The following is a 21625-nucleotide window of genomic DNA, read 5'->3' as shown; positions in this document are numbered from 1 at the left end:
ATAATAAAAACAAGTTGAATGAATACAACTTAAAAACAAGATCAAAATACAACATTAAAACATTAAAATGCAGCCTCATCACAGGAGGAGAAAGGAAAAAAGAAAGAGGGGGAAGGAATCAAATTGACTCCAAGCCAAAGGCCAGGCGGAACCACTCTGTCTTACAGGCCCTGCGGAAAGAAATCAGATCCTGCAGGGCCCTGGTCTCATGAGACAGAGTGTTCCACCAGGCTGGAGCCAGTGTTGAGAAGGCCCTGGCTCTGGTTGAGGCTAATCGAACTTCCTTAAGGCCTGGGACCATTAGGGTGTTGCTATTTATGGACCTTAAGGTCCTCTGTGGGACATACCAGGAGAGGCGGTCCTGTAGGTACAAGGGTCCTAGGCTGCATAGGGCTTTAAAGGTCAAAACCAGCACCTTTAATCTAACCCTGTACTCCACCGGGAGCCAGTGCAGCTGGAAAAGCACTGGGTGAATATGCTCCCATGGCAGAGACCCCGCGAGGAGCCTCGCTGCAGCATTCTGCACCCGCGGGAGTTTCTGGGACAGCTTCAAGGGCAGCCCTGCATAGAGCGAATTACAGTAGTCAATCCTGGAGGTTACTGTCGCATGGATCACTGTGGCCAGGTCGGGGCGGGAAAGGTAAGGGACCAACTTCTTGATGCGGCGAAGGTGGAAAAAATGTTCCCTTAAAGAGTTGGTTATCTTTAAAGCCTAAACATTAGCAGGTTAGCTGAAGAACCTACAGGTGTGGAGAACCTCTGGCACTCCAAATGTTGCTGAACTAGAATTCCCACCATCCCTGGCCAATAGCCACGCTTGCTGGGAGTTGCAGCTCAGCAGTATCTGGAGCAGTGGCAGAGCTTTAAAATTTCAGTGGTACCCTGCGCCCTGTCAAAATTTGGTGCCCCCCCCCTTCCATCGTTCGTCATTGCTGTGGCACCCTCTTGGCTCAGCGCCCAGTGTGGGCAAACTGGTTGTGCTCCCCTAAATCTGCCTCTGAGAGTCAAAGGTTCCCCACACCTAGTTTAAAGCTATACAAAAGTGCCCAGGCTCCGACATTGGCCACAGAAGCCTTGCTTGCAGGCGCATCGATAAGTTCCACCAGACAGGCTAGTCTAAGAAACAGGGCCTTTTCAGTGGTAGCCCCATCACTGTGGAACTCTCTCCAACAAGACATGCATCTAGCTCCCTTGCTGGCCCTGTTCCAACCGGTCTTAAAGAAAGACTCTGCCACTTCAATTTGCTTTAACTGGATAGAGTTGGTGGTCTGTAATTGCTGCTCCTGATATCTATGGTGTGTGGGTATTTTTGGATGGTTTAACTGCTTTATATCTTATGTTTTATAATCTCTCTTTGTATCTTACGTATAATCTCTCCGCAAAAAATAAATAAATCAGACCAACTGCTTAATAAAGAGGGGATATAAACTAACCTTCTGTGTGAGCTTTGTTCATGCAAATCAGGATGGATGCTGAATAATAATAATAATAATAATAATAATAATAATAATAATAATATCTTTATTGTCATTATTTTTATTGAATAAACAGGTTGTGTGGATGAGCCTGAGAGGGGATCAATAGCAGCAGGGAGAATTGGGTAAGTGGGCTGGTGGTAGTGCGATAAAAAAGATAATACTGATCAACACATGATTTCTGTCTGTATTTTCAAGATACAAATATATAAACAATGGACAAATTACACATTTAAAACATTGGCATCTTTGGCTCATCTCAAGTTATCTTTGGGACAAAAAACTTGAAGGACATGAGAAAAAAGGCACAAGAGAAGATACAAATATATTAGTGTTCAAATTCCACATTTTAGACGTTGGCACCTTGGGCTCGCCTCAAGTCCAAACGGAGTGTATGGGCCATAAAATGGCAAATGCAATTCAGTTTAAAGAAGTGTAAAGTGCATCAGATTGCTGGGACAAATGATGATGATGATGATGATGATGATGATGATGATGATAATGATAATAAGTGCTTTAAGAAAAAATTGTGCTGTCACTCATCATGAAGTTGTTACAGTAAGTACCACAGGTGTTGGTACTGCATACTCTTGAGTAACCCCAGAAAAAAGCACTAATAATAACAACAATTTCACATTAAGGCTCATGGGGTCTGAATAGGCAATGCCTAGCAGAGTCATCAACTAGACCAGTCCTTGAAACACAATTTTCCTAATGGTGAAGGAAAGAAGAAGAAAACCTGGCATGGAGTTGGCTGTACAAACTCAGGCAAGGTCTTACTGTGACCCTCCTGGTGTTGCTGGGACTCCAGCTCCCATCAACCCTAACCATTGGCCATGCTGCCTGAGGCTGATGGGACTTGAAGTCGAGCAACACCTGCGAGGCCACTTGTTCCCCAACCCAGTTTTTGGGTTTCCTCTCCAAGAGCTAAGGCACACGTTATGGTCAGTCAAATCATGTGTTACCACCTGCTGGAGCCAGTGTGGTGTAGTGGTCAAGAGCAGTGGACTCGTAATCTGGTGAACTGGGTTCGCTTCCCCGCTCCTCCACATGCAGCTGCTGGGTGACCTTGGGCCAGTCAACACTTCTCTGAAGTCTCTCAGCCTCACTCACCTCACAGAGTGTTTGTTGTGGGGGAGGAAGGGAAAGGAGAATGTTAGCCGCTTTGAGACTCCTTGTTACCTGCCAAGCTTGGGGAACAGTGCTGGCTAAACTGCAGAGCTGGAACAGCCAACAGGAAGATCTCATTGAACCTCAAGCTCCAAGGCAGATGATTAAACTAGCAGCGACTCCACTGCTGCTAAGGTAGCTAGGTTCTCATGACGTGGCTGTGGTGGCTGCTACTGCAGACCCTCGACGTGTCCCTATTTTCCAGGGACAGTCCCAGATTTGCAGAAGATGCCCCAGTTTCTGATTTGATCCTACAATGTCCCAGTGTGGTGTAGTGGTTAAGAGCGGTAGTTTCGTAATCTGGGGAACCGGGTTCGCGTCTCTGCTCCTCCACATGCAGCTGCTGGGTGACCTTGGGCCAGTCACACTTTTCTGAAGTCTCTCAGCCCCACTCACCTCACAGAGTGTTTGTTGTGGAGGAGGAAGGGAAAGGAGAATGTTAGCCGCTTTGAGACTCCTTCGGGTAGTGATAAAGCGGGATATCAAATCCAAACTCTTCTTCTTCTCTTCTTCTGCTGGGGAGGCATGTTTGATTAAAGATACACCAGAGGTCAAGGGTTTGAAATACTCTCTCACCCACCCAACGAGGGCTTCAGCTGCACGTTGTAAATACAGTAAAGGAAAAGCTAGCTTTACTGAGTCTGTACTTTGACCCAAAGTACAGACCGTCGGAGCAGAAGAGATTTAGAAGAGGAGAGGCTCTTCTCACATATCCACAGCTACAGGTGTCTTCACTTCCTTGTAGCGAATCAGGAAATAGGGGTAGCACTGGCAGCTTCTGAAGATGACAAAAATGTGTGGGTCACGGACACAATCTGTGCAGGAGTCAAAATGGGGGGGAGTTTGCCTTAAACATGAGTGGCCTCTCCACCAGCGGCCAGTCAGCACTTTGGCCAGGAACATGTGACGCACATTGTTCTTGGCTGCTAAGGCGTAGGTGTTTGAGTAGGAGGCATCCCTAGCAAAGTAAACACCCCGGCCAAAAACTGCGCCATGGACTGATCCTGCCAGGTCGGGGTTAAAGTTGCCTATGCAAATAGACTTGATCCGAGATGCGGCTGTGCCGTGAAAGAGATGTCTCTCCACGGAGGGAAGCTCCTTTTCTGAGCGTACCTGGAACATGAGCCTCTTCTGGCTGATGGGAAAGAGAGAGAAAAAGAAAAGTGGATCATTTTACAGTGGTGCCTCCCAAGACGAAATTAATTCGTTCCGCGAGTTTTTTCGTCTAGCGAATTTTTCGTCTTGCGAAGCACGGTGTCGGAAAAGTTTTGGAAAAGCTTCAAAAATCACCAAAAACCTCAAAAAAGGCTACCACACCTCGAAGTCAAGTCGCAACTGTATTAACGGTGTTAAGAAAAAGGAAACAAACTTGCAAGACATTTTCGTCTTGCGAAGCAAGCCCTTAGGGAAATTCGTCTTGCGAAGCAGCTCAGAAACCGCAAAACCCTTTTGTCTAGCGAGTTTTTCGTCTTGCGAGGCATTCGTCTTGTGGGGCACCACTGTATTTTATTTTAATTATTTATTAATAAAAATGGTCTATACACCGCGGTGTCATAAAAATATATCACAGTGGAATGGATGCCAGGCTAAGACCAGTCAGTCCCAATAGAAGGAAGAAGCGTCGGCCAAAGAGGATAAAGAAGAAGATTGGCAAAATAAATTATTTAACTATGCAGGGCAAATTATTACAAAAAAGTAAGTTTACCAGACGTCCCTGTTTCCTGGGGACAGTCCCTGGATTTACAAATCAGTCCCCATACAAAATCCATTGAAGTTGAAAAGTGTTCCCGGATTTACTGAAATTTTTTTGGTAACCTTACAAAAAAGGGCAACTGTTTAATGCATATTTTTAAAGCTCTGTGTATAGTTTTTTACATTAGTATAACTTTTAAAAGTCACTTGTAATAAGATGAAGAAGGTTTTAAAATTGGATTGTTAAGTATATAAGGTTTAATGGACATACATGAATACAGTGGTGCCTCGCAAGACGAAATTAATTCGTTCCGCAAGTTTTTCTTCTTGCGAGTTTTTCATCTTGCGAAGCACGGTTTCCCATAGGAATGCATTGAAAATCAATCAATGCGTTTCTATGGAGACCGTCCGGGGACAGAGGGGAAGCGCCGTGCGCCTTCCCCTCTGTCCCCGGACCTGTTTAAAGCAAGGGGCGGCGGGGAGAAGATTGCTTCTCCCTGTTGCCTGCCCCGCAATCTCCGGGGACAGAGGGGAAGGTGCGCGCGCCTTCCCCTCTGTGCTCTCTTTCGAAGCAAGGGGCGGAGGGGAGAAGATCGCTTCTCCCCGTTGCAGCCCCTTGGTTCAAAAGGGGTCCGGGGAGAGAGGGGAAGGCGCGAGATTGCGGGGCTGGCAACGGGGAGAAGCGATCTTCTCCCCGCCGCCCTTGCTTCAAAAGAGGTCTGGGGACAGCGGGGAAGACGCGCTGCGCTTCCCCGCTATCCCCGGAGCTTGCGGGGCAAGCTTCGTTTTGCTAAGCAAGCCCATAGGGAAATGTGTCTTGCGAAGCGGCTAAGAAAATGAAAAACTCCTTTGTCTAGTGAGTTTTTCGTCTTCCGAGGCGTTCGTCTTGCGGGGCACCACTGTAAGTATATTATAATGGGACCAAGAGGGGGAGTAGAGGGAAGTCGACCAAATTATGATTAGAAATTTTTCTAGGCCCCTTTCCCTGGCGAGTATTAACCGCTTTCAATTTTAACCTGAGGACTGTCATTTGTCCAGTTTTAACTTTAATTTTAATTTATTTTAATTAATTTTGGGATGCATTTTAATCGATGGATTGCTTGTTTTTATTGCATATTGTATTATTTATATGATGTTAACCGCTCTGAACCTGGCTCCAGCCGGGGAGGGCGGGGTACAAATAAATTATTATTATTATTATTATTATTATTATTATTGACCAAGTGTTGAGGGAGGGGGCTCAGAGACTTTGTGGGTTCCAAGGGAAGATTTTAAGGGGACCATTGTACCATATTAGCAACTCCTGCTATATGAGGCAAACCATACCCACTGGCTAGCACTAGGAAAGCATTACTGTATGTGGTGTGTATACTAGGCTCCTCACCTCATGTACATATCCCAGAGTTGGTCATTGCGTATGCGGTAGATAGCCAGCACCAACGCCTGATCCTCGGGCAACTTGGCATGGAACAGCTTCCTCACCATCTGATGGGCTACTTCTGACAGAGTCACTTCTGCCATTGTGAAAGAAGAGCCCCCTTGAGGTGGCGGGACGCAGGCCGCAGGATAAGGCCCACAGAACAAATCCAGAGGATCTTCTCCTGCGAGAGCCAAAGTGGTCAGGGGTGGAGCAAGTGACCTGGAAGGGAAAAAGGACAAAGGAATAGGATCAGCTGCCTCTGGTTCTGCCTTGTTTGCAGGCAGACCCCTATATTTTAATAGAGGGGTGGGAGAGAGAGAGAGAGGCGACTGTGCAAACTTATTATTGACCAGCTGATCTCACTCACACAAACACTCTCTCATTCAGCGTCATGAATTGCACTAACTCAGTGGTTCCCAACAGTGGCGTAGCGTGGGTTGTCAGCACCCGGGGCAAGGCAAGTAATTTGCGCCCCCTAACCCGTGGATTTGCGCCCCCTAATCTGTGGATTTGCACCCCCTAACCCCCAGATGTTGCGCCCGGTGCAGCTGGCCCCCCCTGCACCCCCCACGCTACGCCACTGGTTCCCAATTGGGGGTCCTTGTCACCCACACAGAGGGCCTGTGGCAGCCTTCACATAACAAAAACTACCATGGAGATACCAGAATTTTCTTAAGGAGGGAGTCTATGGCTTGGCTTTTGGAAAACAACTGGGTCCATAGTATTTAGCTAACTGGGAACCTCTGCATTGATTAAGCCACCCCAAACATTTGATTGGTTTTTAAGCAATGAACTGGGGAACTTCCTCGGGGGTCAATAAATCTTGGCCGGGTGCATCTCTCTCACCTCTGCTCATTCTCTCTCCCAGTTTGCCACTCGCTTAGCGTTTTCCTACACCAACGCCCTCTTCCGACCGCTTATCTAGCTCCACCAAGCCTTCTATCTCCCTCAGCCCCTCCCTACCCTCTGGCTGCCCCACTCCTCCTGCAACATTAGGGCCACTCAACCAATCACGGCTGGTGGCTTCACCAGCATCACAGAGCTCCTTAGCATATTACAGGTCAGATGTATGCATTATCTACTTTTAATGTCGTGTGGCTTATCCAATGCATGGCTGACCTCCAAAATCCCACACCAATCTTCCGTTTGTCCAGACCATGGCAATTCATGAGTGTGGGTCTTACATACTAGTGAGACTGTGCAGTCTAAACACACACGGAAATCAGGACAACCCTCCTCCAAACAATACACAAAACATTGGTGAGGAACCTTTTTCAAGCCGAAGGCCCATATTCCCTCTTAAAAGACCTTCTGGGGCTCGCACAGTGGTGGACAGGGTCAGAGGCAAAATTGAGCAGAGCAACAGTTGTGGCTCTTACTATTGTACTGGGAGCTACATCCCAGCTATGCAGAAGTCAGGTTTACACACACAAACACAGATACCCCTCTCCAGCCAGGCAAGCAAGAAGCATGATCACACTTCAAGGACACATTCCAGCCAAGCAAAACACAGAGGAGGCCTGCTGAGGAGCACAGCTTAGGAAGAGTTTCAAAGCCTAGTCAGAGAAACTTAGAAGGCTGCATTCAGCTCCTGGGCCCAAGGTTCTCCACTCCTGTTTTTAAAAAGTAAAATGTAAAGGACCCTTGGTCAAAGGCAACTATGGGGTTGCGGCGCTCATCTTGAGGGAACCGGCGTTTGTCCACAGATAGCTTTCCAGGTCATGGGGTCAGGATGACTAAACCTCTTCTGGCACAACGAAACACCATGACGGAAGCCAAAGAGCATGGAAACACCATTTACCTTCCCGCCGGAGAGGTACCTATTTATCTACTTGCACTGGCATGTTTTCGAACCACTAGGTTGGCAGGAGCTGGGACAGAGCAACGGGAGCTCACCCTGCTGCAGGGATTCGAACCGCCGACCTTCAAATCGGCAAGCCCAAGAGGCTCAGTGGTTTAGACCACAGCGGGTGGCATCCCCTTTAAAAAGGTACCTGTAACTCAGTACATGTAACTCAGTGTCAGAACTCACCACGACTGCCTCCCTTCTTCTCTTATAATGGCAATGGCGCCCACCTGAAAGGTACTGGAACTGAGTTCCGGTGAGTTTGGGCTGAAAAAAATGCCCTGTCTGTACTAAGTTCCTACTACTATACCATTTTCTTAAATTTCTTCAGGGGTTAAGTTTTGTTTTTTTTTAAAAAAGATACAATCAGAACTCTAAGTTCTTCACTAATTAACTTGCACATTGGCAACATCGTTACACAAAAATATACAGTACAGTGTTCTGCAATTCATGGGCATAAGGATTAGACATGCGCTCTCGGGTCCAGAAACTCTGAGGAGAAAGATCTGGGTCCAAACTCACCGCAAGCAGCGCACGGTAATGTCAGCTGAGCGCCAGACGGGTCGGAACGTGATGTTACGGGTGAAGCCCATCTTTACGTTGCGCTGGATAAACTGTTTGAGGTCTACATTGTAGATTTGGTCTTGTACACGGAAGGCATGGTTCCACATGCCCCGCTCGAAAGCAGCGACGAGTTCCTGTGCAATAGGCTATGGAGAGAAAACACCAGAATTCCTCCCATCCTCTAGAACAGGTGTTTTTTCAAACTTTCTACGCTGGTGGCCCACCTGAGGTGGCTGAAAATAACCGAGGCCCACCAGACACAAAATCGTGGCACAGAGGAAAAGCCCGTCACAGAATGGCGACAGGTAGATGCAGAGTTTTGAATAATCAGCTGGCAATTACTAACTTCACTTTCTATGGAAGCCCTACACAAATTCAGAGCGCAGTTCCTAAGACCTTCTTTCCGGCAACTCCCGCAGTCAAGCTGGAGCCAAACGTCTTGCTCTGCTTTCACAGTATCAGCGAGGCCAAGAGAGAAGGGGCTTGTCATCAAGGCAGCCCAGGACTCCACACACACTAGCCAGTCTTGAGCCTTGGGCATGTCTCTTCTGTGTTGCTAACCTAGCGGTTTGACTTCACCCTCCATTGTCTCTTGAGACAGACGGATGAGAACAACAACAATTTTTTTGGAAATTGCAAAGTTCTTTTGCCACAGCATTTTCCTTGCAGCAAGGAGTTCCCTCGCTTGGCTTTCCTCAAACCAAATTCAGACATTTGCTCTGGGGGCAAATGTGAATCAGCCTCCCTTTTACAGGTGGAATTTGCTGATCCAGAGAAGCTCTAATTGAAGAAGACTTTTTTTCTTTTATATTTCCCCCCTTCTCATCCCTACATGCCTCTCAATGTACCGTATTTTTCGCTGTATAAGATGCACCAGACCATAAGACGCACCTAGTTTTTGGAGGAGGAAAACAAGAAAAAAATAATTCTGAATCTCAGAAGCCAGAACAACAAGAGGGATCGCTGCGCAGCGAAAGCAACGATCCCTCTTGCTGTTCTGGCTTCTGGGATTGCTGCACAGCCTGCATTCGCTCCATAAGACGCACACACATTTCCCCTTACTGTTTAGGAGGGGGAAAGTGAGTCTTACAGAGCAAAAAATACGGTATTTTCGCCCATCTCCTGTAATGTCTTCTCCCATTCTCCTCTCACAAACAACTTGTACCTTATCCACAGACCTTTCTGTTGGTTTCTTTCATCCCTCCTCCCTGCTCCTTTCAGTCACTTCTTCCTCCTAGACAGCTTTCCTTTCTTATTAATGTAACAATAATAAATATTAACCTTTTATCTCACTTTGCAATTTCTTTCGATACCTCCTCTGGCTCTTTTCCCCTCGGGAGAGGGAACTCTTCAGAAAGGCTCTGTCTCTGGGCCACTTTTACTCAGTTGCCGGTGCTGACGTTGGCCCAACCAAAATGTTATGACACAGCTAGGGGACAAGGCGGGTTGTGGCACTGAGGCCCACCTGAAAGCGGTCCGAGGTCCTCCTTCCCTGACCCACCATTTGAGAAACACTATCCAGGCACACCAGACCACATCCAAAGGTTCTTATTAGCATGACTATGCTAGACCCTGAGGCCAACTCTTGGGGTTTTCTCACATCACATTAATGCAATGCACACAATTAAAGGTAAAGGGACCCCTGACCATTAGGTCCAGTCGTGACCGACTCTAGGGTTGCGGCGCTCATCTTGCTTTATTGGCCGAGGGAGCCAGCGTACAGCTTCCGGGTCATGTGACAAGCATGACTAAGCCGCTTCTGGCGAACCAGAGCAGCGCACGGAAACACCGTTTACCTTCCCTCCAGAGTGGTACCTATTTATCTACTTGCACTTTGTCGTGCTTTCGAACTGCTAGGTTGGCAGGAGCAGGGACCGAGCAACAGGAGCTCACCCCATCGCGGGGATTCAAACCGCTGACCTTCTGATCGGCAAGCCCTAGGCTCTGTGGTTTAACCCACAGCGCCACCCGCGCCCCATGCACACAATTAATGTAAGGAAAATCATAGGAAAGCCCTTTATGAAACACACCTGCCCAACTTGTTGACTATCCTCCCAGTAGGCACAATACAGTGGAGCTTGCATAGCCCTATTTGAAGCCATCATTTTGAAAACGATTTTTCTAGGTTTGTCATGAAATTGCACAGTAATTGAAGTACCCCAAATCTGGCTGATTTCAACAGGACTTAAGTGTGCCTGTTTCCCTCCCAGTTCATTTTAGAGGGTGATAGAAGGAAGCCAAACAATGAGATGGCTCCATAATCAAAAAAAAATTTTTAATCTCTTGATCCTCTTACCTCATCGTATTCCAGCCAATGGTCACTTTCATTGTAGTAAACCTTCCACTCTGTAAAGAGGTAGGGACTGCAATCAGGGCTGCTGCTGTTGGACAGTCGCCTTACTTGGTCATACAGCATTATCGGTGAGAGAGCCATGGTGTTAAAGTTTAAGAAATACACGTTGCCCCTCCTGCAAGGGAAGGAAGGTAACCATCACCAGAGGGCGAGGATCTACGGTTGCCAACTGACAGGAAGGGAATGCCTGGCTTTGCTCTTTCGCCTTTAACTTGATTTACTGAAAACAGCTGGTGAAGCTTTTCACCACATGGGTAATGGTATTTTTTTATATAAGTATCTTCATCTAGTTTTAAAAAAAACAACACCTTCATATCAAACTGCTGTAAAAGATAGTAGAAGAGTTGCTAAGAAGTTATTAACCCTTATTCACAAGCTCAATCAGAGCTCCACTTCTAACTTAGAAAATACTCACCTAAATATACATTCCCGTTGATGATTCTTAGCAAGTGTGAATTCTGTGGTATGAGATGATGCCACGGTACTGTGCCCTACGCACTGTCTTCAGTCACGCTGACGGATACCAACAAGTCTTCACTATAGTACATGTGCAACATGTACTTTGCCTTGGTGTAGCTTCACCTCCTTGCTGAAACCTATTCAGTACCACACACTCAATGACAGCAAAGTTGCCTACTGGGATCTTTCCTATTTCTTCTGTGATCTGTCCATGCAAGACCCATACACTGCAGATGTCCCTACCTTTTCGACACATATTATAAAGTCAACACCTTTGGGGGCTATACATAGTTATCTGGCTCTGACCCTACCAAAAAAGGAAAGGAAAAAAAGCTCCTCCTATCTGGTCCAGTTGTCTATATTTCCATAGGAGATTCATTTCTCATGCTAGTCTGTTTGGAAGCTGTCACACACTTAGAATCATAGAATCATAGAGTTGGAAGAGACCACAAGGGCCATCGAGTCCAACCCCCTGCCAATGCCATGTGCTGCCTCTTGAACCTTTATGACTGATTCACACTGGCACTACTAACACACCAGATGAGATTAAACAAGGTTATTACAAATAAAAATACAAATAAAAAATGGCAGTTAAAAGGCAGAATCAAAACACACAATTGAGAGCTAAACGTTCTGTAACGGGCCTGGAGAAATACTGTAAACGGCCTTTGGCTTACAGAAAAAAATCTAGAAACTTCAGCATCAGGTGAATCTCCCTAGAGACAGGATGTCACTATTAGTGCCACTAGGGAAGCGTACACATTATATCTCTAAAGCACATTCAAAGCTCAATCTTTTCTGCAAAGAATTCTGGGCACTGTAGTTTACCAGTCAGAGAGTTACAATTCCCAACAGCCTTTAAAAAACTACAGCACCCAGAGTTCTTTGAGAGGGGAGATGTGCTTCAAAAGTGTAGTGGCACCCTCTCTACCTACCATATCTAGGTGCACCCGAAAAACAGACTCTGATGTAATGGCAGGCTGATATGGAGGTAAGTGATCCTTCAGGGATTCTGGACGGCTAAACATCCATACAAGTCTAAATTGTGTCCAGCTAAACATCCATACAAGCCTAAATTGTGTCCAGAAGGCACACAAAGGGTAGTGACAGGCAACTTTCCTTTTTCAAGAAACCACTGAAAAGTGTTTGAAGTGCTGTTTCGCTGGAACACACTTTGAAAACCCCTGAGACACCTAAATTTTACAAGTACAGTGGTACCTCAGGTTACATACGCTGCAGGTTACATACGCTTCAGTTTACAGACTCCGCTAACCCAGAAATAGTGCTTCAGCTTTGCTTCAGGATGAGAACAGAAATCGTGCAGCAGCAGCGGGAGGCCCCATTAGCTAAAGTGGTGCTTCAAGTTAAGAACAGTTTAAGTTTAAGAACAGACCTCCGGAATGAATTACCGTATTTTTTGCACCATAACACTCACTTTTTTCCTCCTAAAAAGTAAGGGGAAATGTCTGTGCGTGTTATGGAGGGAATGCCTACGGGTGGCATGCCTACGGATTTTCCTCCTCTAAAAACTACGTGCCTGTTATGGTCGAGTGCGTGTTATAGAGCGAAAAATACGGTAAGTACTTAACCCGAGGTACCACTGTATGGATGTCAGGATTTCAACCAGCCCTTACCATAATCCCTGCCCCAAAATGACAGATGTGAAGGAAACAAGGCTGATTTCTTAGTGAGCCCTGAAGGACAGGCATTCCCTTTTATCAGTTGCTTCACAAGTTCTGGGGCAGAACCCAGGGATCGCAAGTACGTTCCGGAGTTGAACCTGGCTCTGGGGCTCTTTCCGACCGAAAGCTGAAAGGAGAAAGATGTTATGGGCCTTACCTGTCCCTCAGTTGTGCCGTGGGGAATTCCTGCTTACAGTAGAGCTTCTCCAGATGATGCTGAGCTGAGAAACTGAAACTAAGCCACACTTTGTCTTTCTGGCGGCGCCACTGCCAGTGGTAGGGGAACGGGGTGTGATGGTAAGGGCACTTCTCCTGCAAATAGCAGCATCCTAGCAGAAAGTTGTCGCAGATTGGCACGCCGTTCTTCTGATGGACGTGATATAGCGGGGCGTCGTCTGTGCCAGATAGCTTCAGGATTGTAACGCCCAGCAACTCATCCTTCAAGAAGGTGTGGCCCCCCTCAAACACAGAGGACTCTGCACTTTCTGCCATCTGGGTTCAATCGAACTGCAGGATCCAAAGTGCACACAGGCTAACACCAGGCAGGCCCCCAGGAGAAGGGTCTTGCTTCTATATCTAACATAAAAGATAAAATATCCTGTCGCCGCTCATTGTACGTACCAATCCCGTTTTCTTAAAACCAGGCAAATCCAGTGACCTAACGAAACATGCCTGCACTCTGGAAGTAAGTTTTACTTTCACTTTCTCGTTCAGTCGCTTGAAAGCAGCTTCCAAGCAAGGCGCTTAGAGACGCTACTGGTTTACTCTCTCTGCTGTTTCTGTGGCCGGCACACAGAAACTTAGCAGGTGAGGCTTAAAAATAGAGAGAGAGAGAGAGAGAGAGAGAGAGAGATGATAATAATAATAATAATATAATCACCATTATCATCAGTTCCCTCATTCATGCTCAGTCCCACTCACCTCACGGAGTGTTTGTTGTGGGGGAGGAAGCGAAAGGAGAATGTTAGCCGCTTTGAGACTCCTTCGGGTAGTGATAAAGCGGGATATCAAATCCAAACTCTTCTTCTTCATGTCACTGCAAATTGTATGGGGTGGGAATCCAATGTAGGATTCGGATTTTATGGGCTTGTCCATATTTGAGCATTATTTAGCTGTTAATCCACTCCTCAACCCCATATTCAAATTAGACCAGAGTAGTCCACTCCGACTATTCTGGAATGTGAAAGCTGGACCATAAAGAAGGCTGATTGCCGAAGAATTGATGCTTTTGAATTATGGTGCTGGAGGAGACTCTTGAGAGTCCCATGGACTGCAAGAAGATCAAACCTCTCTTAAGGAAATCAGCCCTGAGTGTTCACTGGAAGGACAGATCCTGAAGCTGAGGCTCCAATACTTTGGCCACCTCATGAGAAGAGAAGACTTGCTGGAAAAGACCCTGATGTTGGGAAAGATGGAGGGCACAAGGAGAAGGGGACAACAGAAGACGAGATGGTTGGACAGGGTTCTCGAAGCTACCAGCATGAGTTTGACCAAACTGCGCCTGGCGTGCTCTGGTCCAGGGGGGTCACGAAGAGTCGGACACGACTAGATTAGATTAGATTAGATAAGATAAATTTATTGTCATTGTCCGTATATACACAGTATACACAACAACGAAAATCAAACACCCACCCAAAGACCGGGTTCACATATACATTTGCACGTATCTCCAACACTCTCATCCTATTTAGACATAATCTATAAAACATAACATAATCCAGAATATAGCATGACCTATTAAAGGCATAACATAACCTAAAACCTATCTCATTCCTTCTACTCCCTGCTTACTAAACCTTGCAACTGGCCCTGAGATCATTATTTAGTGCAATCAGAGCTCTTGTAAGTATGCTTGTACAGTCGTACCTTGGAGGTTGAATGGAATCCATTCCAGAAGTCCGTTTCGACTTCCAAAGCATTTATAAATCAAAGCACGGCTTCTGATTGGCTGCAGGAAGCTTCTGCAGTCAATTGGAAGCCGCAGAAGCCCTGTCAGACGTTCGGGTTCCAAAGAATGTTCGCAAACCAGAACACTCACTTCCAGGTTTGAAGCATTCGGGAGCCAAAACGTCCGAGTACCAAAGCATTCGGTATTCAGGTATGACTGTATGTTTTTTTGGGTAGTGCAAACCAGAGGGATCAAAAGAAAACATTTTATAAAAGGCTAAGCTCCTGAGTAGCATGTTGGGCGGGGGGGAATGAAAGCAATTCTCAGTACAGTGGTACCTCGGGTTAAGTACTTAATTTGTTCTGGAGGTCCGTTCTTAACCTGAAACTGTTCTTAACCTGAAGCACCACTTTAGCTAATGGGGCCTCCTGCTGCTGCCGTGCCACCGGAGGACGATTTCTGTTCTCATCCTGAAGCAAAGTTCTTAACCCGAGGTACTATTTCTGGGTTAGCGGAGTCTGTAACCTGAAGCGTCTGTAACCTGAAGCATCTGTAACCCGAGGTACCACTGTACAAATTTGGTGTATAAAGTTTTGGGTGTTTTCCAATACATTGTGTGTTGACTGAGCATCTTCAGTCCTCAATGAGCGCTCTCTCTCTCTCCCCCCCCCCCCCGTGTGTGTGTGTATGTATGTGTGTGTGTGTGTGTGTGTGTGCGAAGTGCACAGGAGCAAGAGCCCATCCACTTCCCCCATGTGCTATGGAAGACTGACTCCACAGCAGAGGAGCAGATATGAGATCATCATTCCCCCAATTTCATGCTGGGGCCCTTTAGCACCAAGAGATTCATTCCCCATAATCAGCTAGCATTTTGAGAGTTGTTCCACACAGCAGTATAATACAGTGCTATATTATTATTTTATTTCTTATATTTCTGTACCACCTTTATCTTCCAGTGATCCCAAGGTGGTGTGCATGGTTCTTCTCCTCCCCATTTCATCCTTACAACAACCCTGTGAGGTAGGTTAGGCTAAGAGATGGTGACTGGCCCAAGGTCCTTCAGTGAGCTTCATGGCTGAGTGGGGAAAAAGAAAGGGAAATCTGTAATAAAACTGGGGAATATGAACTGACTAATGAACAGACAAATAATTATTTATTCACCATTAGTATCAGCCATGCAGACAACTGAGTTATTTTCAATGGGACCACTGTGCAGGGAAAGGGTTAAGTACATCGCATGATTCCTCCCACCACTGCAATTTAACCAGGGCTGGAGAAACTGATATAAGGCTATGATATTTGGAAAGGGAAGAGTTAGGAATTATTGCTAGAGAAGAGAGGTGAACCATAGAGAAGAACGTCTACAGGCCAGAATTAGTGAGAATAGCAACAAGATATGATATCTAAACCTGACGAAAATGCACAACTATTCTATTGAGCTTAAAAACAAAGGTTGGATTTGTTGATACAGTGGTTCCCCCGCAAGACGAATGCCTCGCAAGACGAAAAACCCGCTAGACGAAAGGGTTTTCCGTTTTTCGATGCGCTTCGCAAGACGAATTTCCCTATGGGCTTGCTTCACAAAATGAAAAAGTCTTGCGAGTCTTGCGATTTTTTTCGCTCCCCCCCCTTTTTCTAAGCCGCTAAGCCGCTAATAGCCTTTTAGCCGCTAAGCCTTTAATAGCCGCTAAGCCGCTAATAGGGTTGCTTCGCAAGACGAAAAAACCGCTAGACGAAGAGACTTGCGGAATGGATTAATTTCATCTTGCGAGGCACCACTGTATCTTGGGGTGGAGGAGGGGCTGGAAGCTGAAGAGGGAAAACATGAGAAGGGGATGTTTCGTTCATGATATCATGCAGATACCCTATAAAAAGTCAAGAAAATAAAATGCAGCTATTCCACAGTAAATGACCAGAGTGGAAGCAGCCCTTTCATGGAGATTCAAGGAGGAAGAGTCATTCCCACCGCCCCACAATAGACTGCAATGCCCCAGCTTCCCAGCTTTCATTTTTTAAAAAAGAATAAGGGTTTGTTCATATTGTTGTTTCACGTAGCTAGTCCTACATCTCCATTGATTCTCAGTTGACCATATGATGTTCACTTCCAAATCACTGCTTTCCCACACTTTTCCTTTCCTCGGTCTGGATTTTCTTGTACCAAAGATACTCTGAAAAGGAGAGAGTTTGAGAAAATTAGGTGGAGTCATGACCGACTCTGGGGTTGCGTCACTCATCTCGGTTTATTGGCCGAGGGAGCTGGCGTCCAGCTTCCGGGTCATGTGGCCAGCATGACTAAGCCGCTTCTGGCGAACCAGAGCAGCGCACGGAAACGCCGTTTACCTTTCCGCTGGAGCGGTACCTATTTATCTACTTGCACTTTGATGCGCTTTCCAACCCCTAGGTTGGCAGGAGCAGGGACCGAGCAATGGGAGCTCAGCCCGTCATGGGGATTCGAACCACCGACCTTCTGATCGACAAGTCCTAGGCTCTGTGGTTTAACCCACAGCGCCACCCGCATTACAGGAAACTTACTACCCACAATAAACAAGTATGGATGAGCCCCAAGTTTCTAGGATTTACAGAAATAAAGATATGTGGCAAAATGTACAGAGACTATTGTCTGTGCCATAAACTAGCCTGCTCCCCACCTTTGTTGTTTTACTTTGCAACTTCCCCTGGAAAAGTTCTTCTAGACATCCATGCTCCCTTTGTTAATGTTGTTTCTTGTATACTTGGAATTACCCTGGGATCTTCCAGTTGGGCTTATGTTTTTGGAGTGTGTGCTAAAATCTAAGCATGGCCAGATGCTAGAGCAACACTTTCCAGAAGCTTGGGTATTTCCTCTCTGTAAAAAGCATGAGAAACACCAGCAGCCACACCATTCTTGGTTGTTAAGTGGGAGCAACAGTCTTATTTTTCTAACTCATTGTGCAATCAACCCCACCGAACTTCTTCCATTTTGCAATCTAGTGGCACTATTGGCAAAGCTGCTTGTCCTGGCTTGCACTTGGCCCAGTGGCTCCTCCCCTCCCCACAACATCCTCTTTCAGTGAAGATGAAGCCCATTCTGCAGGTGCCTCAACCATACACAGTACATTTTTGTCAAGTACTGTCCTTATTTGCTAACTCAATTACCGTATTTTTCGCTCTATAGGACACACTTTTCCCCCTCCAAAAATTAAGGGGAAATGTGTGTGTGTCCTATGGAGCGAATGCAGGCTCCTTGGCTTCAGCGATAGCAACACGAAGCCTCCGAAGCGCAGAGGGAGCATTCCCTCTGCACTCTGGAGGCTACGCGTTGCTTTCGCTGAAGCCTGGAGAGCGAGATGGGTCGAGTTCCCGCTGCGCTCCACAGGCTTCAGGTTCCTTTCACTGAAGCCAGGAGAGCAAGACTCTCCTGGCTTCAGCAGAGAGGGAGAGCTGTGCAGCGCCCCTTCAGCCAAGCGGGAGGAGAAATGGAAGGGGCTCAGTTTCTCCTGCCGCTTCGCTGAAGGGGCGCTGAGCAGAGAGGGGGAGAATTTTTTTTCTTGTTCTCCCCCTCTAAAACAAGGTGCGTCCTATGGTTGGGTGCGTCCTATAGAGAGAAAAATACGGTATTTCTAAAAAGCTAGACTAAGTTTCTCCCAAACCATAGCAGTCCTGTTCTTTCTCAGATGGCTTCACTGTGTGAGGTTTCTAATTGCTGGTTTGTAGCAATCTTGAGAGTTTCCATTGTACAGATGCAAGCTAACGTAGTGCTACTGTCTCACCTAACAATATCTTAAAGATTGACAGATTGGGGGAAATCTTTTGAGGAGCAGAGCTCAATGAATGACATGGGCTTTCATCCATGGAAGCTTATGCCACAGTAACTCTGCTGACTTTTAAGGTAACACACAAGTTTGTTATTGCTTTTCCTGCAACTGCCTGGCTGTGTAAAAGGTAAAGGATAAAGGACCCCTGACAGTTAAGTCCAGTTGTGGGCAACTCTGGGGTTGCGGCGCTCATCTCGCTTTACAGGCCTAGGGAGCCGGTGTTTGCCCACAGACAGTTTTTCTGGGTCATGTGGCCAGCATGACTAAGCCACTTCTGGCACAACAGAACACCGAAACCAGAGCAGCACACAGAAACACTGTTTACCTTCCTGCCAGAGCGGTACCTATTTATCTACTTGCACTTTTTGGCGTGCTTTCGAACTGCTAGGTTGGCAGGAGCTGGGACTGAGCAACGGGAGCTCACTCTGTCATGGGGATTCAAACTGCCAACCTTCTGATCGGCAAGCCCAAGAGGCTCAGTGTTTTAGACCACAGCGCCATTAATTGAAAGTACATTTCCCACATCTCAAAGAATCTTGAAAATTATAGTTTGCTCCTCACAGAGCCACAATTCCTAGCACTCTCAACAAACTGCAGTTCCCAATATGCTTTGGGAGAAGTCATGTTCTTTAAATGTATAGTGTGTGTGCATCCCGTGTCACATCTATCCCAAAGGAACTCATTGGAAAGCTGCTTCAAATTGAGTCAGACTATTGTTCCTTCCAGCCCGGGACTGTCCACAAGGGCTGGCAACAAGTTCCCAGGGTTTCAGGCAGGAGACAGTCCAAACACTACCTGCAGATTGACTCTGGGACCTTTGCAAAGCAGATGCTCTTATGCTGAGTTATGGCCCACCTGCAACTTGAATTAAAGCTTATGATGCTTTTAGGGCTGGTATATAATCTCACCTCCCTCCATTACCTGGCTGCTACTCTCACCATTAGCTCTTTAAAAATGGAGTCATTCTGCTATGGAGCTCCTAGCACAGAAATGGTAGTCAGCTCTTAAGGCTCCAATTGTAACCTAACCCCAGTTACCTGGGACTAAGTTTTATTTAATTCAAAACACTTCTGAGTAGACCTGGTTAGAATTATGCTGTTGCAATGCAAAGGCAGAAATTAAATCAGAATTGTCTAAAATTGACAAGCAATTTCTCATTGCACCTGACCTTTTGTTTGCCTTCAAACTGTAGCAGGACTTCAGAGCTGAGGGGAAGAAAGGCCATCAATGTAACCAAAACAAGAAATTGGTAAGTATTTCCTTCTCACATCCCTGTAATAGCTTTACAGTTTTTGTGCAAAACTGGGGTAAAATTGCTGAGCCTTTCACAAGTTTTTCTTCCATTCTCTTTCTGTGAGCAGCGACAACAATGGGATGCAGGAGGTCTTCTAGGAAAAGGGAGAGGTCAGTCAGAATTGCCTCAACACTGGTGTTTTGTTTTGTTTTTACAGGGAAAGGGTTGCCCGATTGAAGTGCCCGTAAATGGCAGCAGGGGTGAGAGGAGGGGTTGAGTTTCTCCTGCTTATTTCTCTCTTCTGAAGAATTCTAGTGAGTGCATGAAGACTAAAACTAAGCTCTGAATCCGGCTAGCGCTAAAAATCCCTTTTTACTGCTGCTGTTGTTGCAATGGCATTTCCAGGAATCCAGGGATAGCTCATGGGGCTTTCTCTCTGATGTTAAAGCCGTCTGCCCTCTGGTGGTTGATTTCCAGGTGAACTCTTGCAGTGGCTCCTGTGGAGACAGCTGCTAAGCTTTGGATTTGCAGGGCAAGAAGGGTTTGGCCTGTTTGGTATTTGAACTAAAGTCCTTTAAAAAGTGGCAGGAGGTGGCGGTGGCGGCAGGGAGCAGAATGCCTAGCTCAGGTTTTAGGGCATTTTCACACATGGCAGGAGAAATGCCTCCAAGCCCATCTCTCACTATTTGCATGTGTAATAATAATAATAATAATAATAATAATAATAATAATAATAATAATTTATTATTATTTGTACCCCACCCATCTGGCTGGGTTCCACAAAGACCAAAAATACACTAAGATGTCACACATTAAAATCTTCCCTGAACCTTAAGCCTTAAGATGTCTTCTGGGAAAAATTTTTTTGTCAGGTAGTTGTTTATCTCTTTGACATCTGATGGGAGGGCGTTCCACAGGGCAGGCGCCACTACCGACAAGGCCCTCTGCCTGGTTCCCTGTACCTTTGCTTCTCGCAATGAGGGAACCGCCAGAAGGCCCTTGGCGCTGGACCTCAGTGCCCGGGAAGAACGATGGGGGTGGAGACGCTCCTTCAGGTATACTGGGCCTGTGAATGAATGCTGTCAGTGCTGTTCAGAAGACAAAATGGATATATAATGCACATTTTAGCCAGTGAACAGTTTACAGAAAGCAGAAATGTGACATGCTTTGGTATCTTGTGTAATCACTGGTGGTTGGTGCCCACTGGACCTGGCAGGGCTGCTGGGAAGTCACAGAATGTGGCTAGTGAGGTCCCAGGGGTATGCCAAGTTCTGATTTTTTTCCTCCATCCTCTTCCCTTGTGAAGGACCCAACTAAAGTGAAGTATGTCTTACTTTGGTTTAGAAGGGGTCCCTGCTGTCATAGTTGCTTCTCTGCTGGGAGAAAAGTTGTGTGGATTCCACCTGTTCTGATTCTCTCCTTATCCTCCTCCTCTGAAAAGAAACAGTGGCTTTATCAACACTTTGCAGTTTTATTACTGCTTAACACCCAAGTCAGTTACCTTGGTTCAGGAGGGATTCCTGCTGTCACCATTTCTAGTGTGGGTTCATTGCACAATAACTGTATGTTGCTCACGGGTAAGCTGCTGTTCCCGTCAACTTGAGCAGTGTTTCCTAGCAAGAGAACAGCCATGTAACATGGTGGGTGTTTGCGTAGAAGTAAGTCACACTGTGTTAAATGGGGCTTATGCCTATGCAAGCGCACAAAGAATTGCAGTCCTTACCCCACACGTTTAAAAGACGCCTGCTTCTTGGGAGAAAAGCAATGACAAACCTACACAGCATTTTAAAAAGCAGAGACATCACCTTGCCAACAAAGGTCCGTATAGTTAAAGCTATGGTTTTCCCAGTAGTGATGTATGGAAGTGAGAGCTGGACCATAAAGAAGGCTGATCACCGAAGAATTGATGCTTTTGAATTATGAAGCTGGAATCATGAAGAGTCGGACACGAATAATCTCTTCGTGACCCCATGGACCAGAGCACGCCAGGCACTCCTGTCTTCCACTGCCTCCCGCAGTTTGGTCAAACTCATGCTGGTAGCTTTGAG

General features: G+C 46.3%; 2 protein-coding genes across 3 annotated transcripts in view; both read right to left on the bottom strand.

The window, feature by feature from the left end:
* Positions 1-12850, bottom strand: part of NFE2 (nuclear factor, erythroid 2) — a 49553-nt gene extending 36703 nt beyond the window's left edge. Inside the window, exon 1 of the mRNA XM_083490312.1 lies at positions 12841-12850. The gene's annotated coding sequence lies outside the window, so the exon portion shown is untranslated. The remainder of the gene's footprint in view (positions 1-12840) is intronic.
* On the bottom strand, positions 1648-15736 carry LOC310700493 (protein mono-ADP-ribosyltransferase TIPARP-like). Of its 2 annotated transcripts, none has more exons than XM_083490202.1 (6): positions 15493-15736; positions 12819-13474; positions 10464-10635; positions 8126-8313; positions 5722-5976; positions 1648-3780 (listed from the first exon to the last, which is right to left on the bottom strand). In XM_083490202.1, exons 2-6 carry the CDS (start codon positions 13151-13153, stop codon positions 3351-3353), a joined length of 1380 nt encoding a protein of 459 aa, XP_083346328.1. In that variant the 5' UTR covers positions 13154-13474; positions 15493-15736; the 3' UTR covers positions 1648-3350. The 2 variants fall into 2 exon arrangements, with proteins under 2 accessions (XP_083346328.1, XP_083346327.1); XM_083490201.1 differs by having other exon boundaries at positions 12819-13237; positions 15493-15597.
* Between the last annotated feature and the right edge of the window lie 5889 nt (positions 15737-21625).

This window comes from Podarcis liolepis (genome assembly GCF_965112155.1).
Source record: "Podarcis liolepis genome assembly, chromosome: 2".
Taxonomy (NCBI): Eukaryota; Metazoa; Chordata; class Lepidosauria; order Squamata; family Lacertidae; genus Podarcis; species Podarcis liolepis.
Note: the sequence above shows the minus strand (reverse complement) of the source record. Positions and strands in the feature narration are given on the sequence as shown.

Bases quoted from the DNA above. Each gene is read 5' to 3' on its own strand.
- LOC310700493 (XM_083490202.1), bottom strand. From the start codon at position 13,153: ATGGCAGAAAGTGCAGAGTCCTCTGTGTTTGAGGGGGGCCACACCTTC. The intron at 10,636-12,818 runs GTAAGGCCCATA...CTTCCCTTGCAG, and splicing joins ACGGCACAACTGAGGGACAG to GAGGGGCAACGTGTATTTCT. The intron at 8,314-10,463 runs GTAAGAGGATCA...TTCTCTCCATAG, and splicing joins ATTGGCTGGAATACGATGAG to CCTATTGCACAGGAACTCGT.